The 5,572-nt window shown below is 34.8% G+C and overlaps 1 protein-coding gene across 1 annotated transcript; it reads left to right on the top strand.

Moving 5' to 3' along the window:
- The first annotated feature begins 1,293 nt into the window (after positions 1 to 1,293).
- On the top strand, positions 1,294 to 5,259 carry LOC127115472 (putative disease resistance RPP13-like protein 1). Its single transcript, XM_051047014.1, has one exon. The coding sequence runs from the start codon at positions 1,408 to 1,410 to the stop codon at positions 5,086 to 5,088; it is 3,681 nt and encodes a 1,226-aa protein (XP_050902971.1). The 5' UTR covers positions 1,294 to 1,407; the 3' UTR covers positions 5,089 to 5,259.
- The last annotated feature ends 313 nt before the right edge of the window (positions 5,260 to 5,572 follow it).

Genomic DNA, 5,572 nt, shown 5'->3' on the forward strand with positions numbered 1-5,572 from the left:
AACAAATAATCCCTAAATGGAAAAGTTGTTCAACCAAGATAAACACAAAACTTCTTTGGTGAACTTACAAATCTACCCTTCCAGAATTACAACTTCCCCACTTACAAAATGACTTTCTCGAAGCGCTACGACTAAACTTTAATGAGAGAAAGTAAATAAAAATAATTTTAGAGAGAGAGTAGAAAATGGGGAATGAAAGTTCTCATTTCTAAATGATAAAATATGTGGGAAGAAATCTCTATTAATAGGCTAGAGGTTGACACAAAAAGGAAAAAATATTATGACCAATAATAATGAGTCAATCGATTGACATCATGCAGCAATCAATTTGTAGGCCTAAAATTAATTATTTAATAAAATATTTAGATGTTGTCGAACATTAAAGCACTATCCTAATCTCTTAGGATGCATTTTTCAACTTATCCAATTGATTTTCATAAGGCGTCAATCAATTGGCCAGAACAAAATTTTGTCCGGAGCTTTTTTGACAGTTCCGAAATTATCTAAAACAAAATAGAGGTTTAATTCCAACACATATTTAATCCACATTTAACCCGTTAACGTATTTGTTATCAAACATGAAATCCCTAAGTAGTTTATCCACTAATAAAAGTGACTTCCTCCGTTCCATAATGAATTATTCGGTTGACTATTTCACACCGATTAAAAAAATAAATAATTAAAAAAAAAGAGAATGATATTTTCACTAAAATAGGAATACTCTTTATCATATATTGAAAATAATTAAAATTATATTAATTAAAGAGTAAAATTAAAAAAAAAAACATTGAAAATTAAAATTAATCATTCATTTTAAATTATTTTTATTTTAAACGAATCACATAGAGACAATAAATTATTAGCTATTTTTCTTTCTTTCTGACCATAGCATTATACAATTAGATACTTGCGGTCCACTTTTCCATGTTGTTCAATTTGTTTTCTCTACCAGCTCTTTCATTTCATCTTACCGAGTCAACCAATCACTAGTGCCATGAAATGAGTGAGCATATTCCAAGAATTTGTAGCTTAATAATGTATTTCATCGGTCTCCTAACGAGTAATCCAATTCACAATTTTAGATCTGTTAAAAAAATAAATAAATGAGAAGGAGTAATAATATTTTTATTAAAATATTTTTATTATATATTAAGAATGATAAAAATAAAATTAATTAGAGAATTAAATTAAAAAAGATATATTAAAAATTAAAATAAGTTATTCATTTTAAAACATTATTTTTTTAAATGATTCAGTCATAGTGTGATTTTCATGATATATTCTATTGTAACTATTTTTTTTTAATGTCATTCTATTGCAATTATTCACATGTCCTTCTTTATCTCATAAGTTTTTCCTTGCAGAAAGGTTTCTTACCCTTGACTTGTTTTCCATTGAGAGAGAAAAATGGCTGCAACTTTGGTAGGAAGTGCATTTCTCTCAGCGTCTGTTCAAACCATAATGGAAAAACTAACTTCATCGGAGTTTAGAGATTTCATAATCAACAAAAAGCTGAACGTCTCACTTTTGAGGCAGCTAGAGATAACACTACTCACTCTTCATGCTGTGCTTGATGATGCGGAGAAAAAGCAGATCAACAACCTTGCTGTCAAACAATGGCTTGATGAGTTGAAAGATGCAATCTTTGATGCAGAAGATTTGATCAACCAAATCAGTTATGATTCCCTTAGATGCAAGGTGGAGAGTAGTAATAATACACAGGCTGAAAACATCACTGGTCAGGTTTGGAACTTTCTTTCATCTCCTTTTCAAAACTTTTATGGAGACATCAATTTTGAAATGAGGAATATCAGTGAAAGGCTCCAACTTTTTTCGCAACAGAAAGATATACTTGGATTGCAGACTGTAAGTGGCAGGGTTTTTCTTAGAACACCATCAAGTTCATTAGTAGATCAATCTTTTATGGTTGGTAGGAAGAAAGATAAAGAGAAACTAATTAATATGTTGATGTCTGATGGTGATAATGTTGGGGTTGTCCCGATTTTTGGTATGGGAGGTGTTGGTAAAACAACCCTCGCTCAACTTGTTTACAATGATAAAGAAGTTCAAGGACACTTTGATGTAAAAGCTTGGGTTTGTGTGTCGGAGGAGTTTGATGTTTTGAGAGTATCTAGAACTCTGCTTGAATATATCACTTCGAGTGTTTGGGAAAGTGATAATCTTGATTTTCTTCGAGTCAATTTAAAGCAAAACTTGAAAGGCAGGAGATTTTTGTTTGTGTTGGATGACATGTGGAATGATAGCTATAGTGATTGGCATGAGTTAGTGACTCCTTTCATTGATGGAAAATCTGGAAGTAGGGTGATTATCACAACACGTCAACAAAAAGTTGCTGAGATTGCACACACATTTCCTATATATAAACTAGAACCTCTATCATATGAAGATTGTTGGTCTTTACTCTCAAAACATGCATTTGGAAGTGAAGACTTTCGTGGCCGTAAATACCCAAGCCTAGAAACAATTGGAAGAAAGATTGCCAAAAAGTGTTGCGGATTGCCAATAGCTGCAAAAACACTTGGAGGACTTCTACACTCAAAAGTAGATGCAAAAGAGTGGAGTTCAATTTTAAATAGTGACATATGGAATTTGCCAAATGATAGTGTTATCCCTGCCTTGCGTTTGAGCTATCAATATCTTCCTTCTCATTTGAAAAGATGTTTTGCGTACTGTTCAATTTTTCCTAAGGATTATGCTCTTGATAGGAAGCAGATGGTTTTGTTATGGATGGCGGAAGGCTTCCTTGAACATTATCAAGGAAAAAAAGCAATAGAGGAAGTAGGTGATGACTACTTTGTTGAATTGTTATCTAGATCTTTAATTCAACAATCAAATGATGATTTTGGAAGACAACGGTTTTTCATGCATGATCTTGTTAATGATTTAGCTACAATTGTATCTGGAAAAAGTTGTTGCAGGCATGAACATGGAGGTAGTAACATCTCTGTAAATGTCCGGCATTTGTCATATAACCAAGAGGAGTATGACATTTTCAAGAAGTTTGAGAATTTCTATGATTTCAAATGCTTGCGAAGCTTTCTTCCCATTGGCCTCTGGTGGCGACAGTGTTACTTATCAAAAAAGGTGGTTGATGATTTGATACCCACACTTAGAAGGCTACGTGTGTTATCGTTATCTGGTTATAGAAACATCACTGTGCTACCAGACTCACTTGGCAGTTTGGTGCAGTTGCGCTATCTTGATCTATCCAACACTAGGATCGAAAGCTTGCCTGATACAACATGTAACCTTTGCAATTTGCAAACATTGATTTTATCATATTGCTATCATCTCGCTGAATTGCCGTTACATATTGGAAAGTTAGTTAATTTACGTCACCTAAATATTAGTTGGACGATCATAAAGGAGATGCCGATGGACATTCTCGCACTAGAAAACCTTCAGATTTTAACAACTTTTGTAGCAGGAAAGCAGGAAGATGGGTTAAGTGTGAGAGAGCTAGGTAAGTTTCCTAACCTCCATGGAAAACTTTGCATCCAGAAGCTGCATAATATCATTGATGTTGCTGAGGCATGTGATGCCAACTTGAAGAGCAAAGAAAATGTCGAGGAGTTAGTGCTACAATGGGGCGAACTAACAGAAGATTCACAAAATGCAAAAGCTGTGCTTGATGCAATGCAACCATCAATAAACTTGAAGAAGCTGAGCATTGATTTCTATGGAGGTACAAGTCTTCCATGTTGGTTGGAAGATTCATCGTTTTCTAATATGGTGACCCTTCTCATCAGTAATTGTGTATATTGCATATCACTTCCATCACTAGGGCAGCTACCTTGTCTCAAGGACCTGACTATTAGAGGCATGACATTGGAGACAATTGGTGCAGAGTTTTATGGCATGGTGGGAGGAAGTTTTGGTTCTTCATTCCAACCATTTCCTTCCTTAGAGATTTTGCGATTTCAGAACATGTCAAATTGGAAGGAGTGGTTTCCCTTTGTTAGCAACAAAGTTCCTTTTCCTCGTCTTAAATCTCTCATGTTATTCCAGTGTCCTAAACTGAGGGGATACTTTCCTAACCATCTTTTTTCCATAGAACAAATTGGAATATATGGTTGTGATCTTCTCTTGGCAACACCACCTACTCTACATTGGATCTCATCAATAAAAATAATTACAATTGAGGGAGATTTAGAATCTGAAACGTCTGCTGAAACCATCCAATGGTCGTTCCTTGAGACTGATTCTCCATGTCAGCTGCAGCGTGCATCTGTCCGTTGTTGTGATACACTTCTTTCTCTACCTAAAATGATTCTACGTAGCAGTTGTCTCCAACACTTGGAACTTTATAATATTTCATATCTCATTGCTTTTCCAGCAGATTGTCTACCAACATCATTGCAATTACTCAGAATTATTGACTGTGAGACTTTAACTTTTTTGCCTCCAACTATGTGGAAGAATTACACATCCCTTATGACATTAGAGTTAGGGAATAGCTGTAATTCACTTACCTCTTTTCCATTGGATGGTTTCCCTGCACTGCAAAGTCTTTCCATTGATGGTTGTAGGAATCTGGAATCCATTTTTATTTCAGATAGTTCTTCCCTCGCAACTCTCGAATGTCTGACTCTCGTAGATCTTCCAAAACTAAAGTTATCATTTGGTGAAGGAGCTGGCCTACCTCCCAGTTTAAGATCATTTCATATTAAATCTGTCAGAATAACGTCGGTGATTAAATGGGGTCTCCAACTTCTAACTGTTCTTTCAGATTTGGATATTGGAGGTGATGATACTGTTAACACTTTGCTGAAGAAGAAGTTGCTTCCTATTTCCTTAGTGTCTTTGACAATCGCTAATCTCTCTGAAATGAAATCGTTTGAAAGAAATATGTTTCAACATCTCTCCTCTTTGGAAAGCCTTCACTTTCTACACTGTCCAGGGCTTGAATCTCTGCCAGAGAAGAATACATTGCCTTCATCTCTTAAGTTACTGAGCATCAGAAAATGCCCTCTGTTAGAAGCAAAGTATGAAAATCAGAGAGTGAAACATTGGTCCAGTATTGCTCATATCCCTGTCATAAAAATAAATGGTCAAGTCATAATATGAGCAATCGAAAGTTAAAGAAGCATAGATACCCTTTTCTTTTATATCACTGGATAATGATAGTTTGTTTAATTATGTGTGCATTTGTATATGTAATCATCTTGGAGATACATAATATTGTTTGTATATTGATGATGACACATATGTATTATGATAAGTGATTATGGTTTTTCATTCTGGTCATTATTAAACTGAGTTCTCCATTGAATAAAATATAGTCTGGCCATACGTTTATGAATGGGACAATCTTTATCTTACAAATTGATTTTGTAGCGTTGAACATTGAGCCCCTGAGTCTGCAGCCTCATTCTCATTAGCAGACAAGAGCAACACATGCACCAGAGCAGACTTTTTATTCTGGGAGGAGCTTTTAACTTCCTGATTAAATTTCAATTAGCTTGTAAACTAGAAGTATCAACTTACTCAGTCGAACACAACCGGTATCATCTTTTGTTGGTCTCCAAATTCTGTGATTGCTTGTGACAGC

Source organism: Lathyrus oleraceus, chromosome 1, assembly GCF_024323335.1.
Source record: "Lathyrus oleraceus cultivar Zhongwan6 chromosome 1, CAAS_Psat_ZW6_1.0, whole genome shotgun sequence".
In the NCBI taxonomy this organism is placed as follows: domain Eukaryota; kingdom Viridiplantae; phylum Streptophyta; class Magnoliopsida; order Fabales; family Fabaceae; genus Lathyrus; species Lathyrus oleraceus.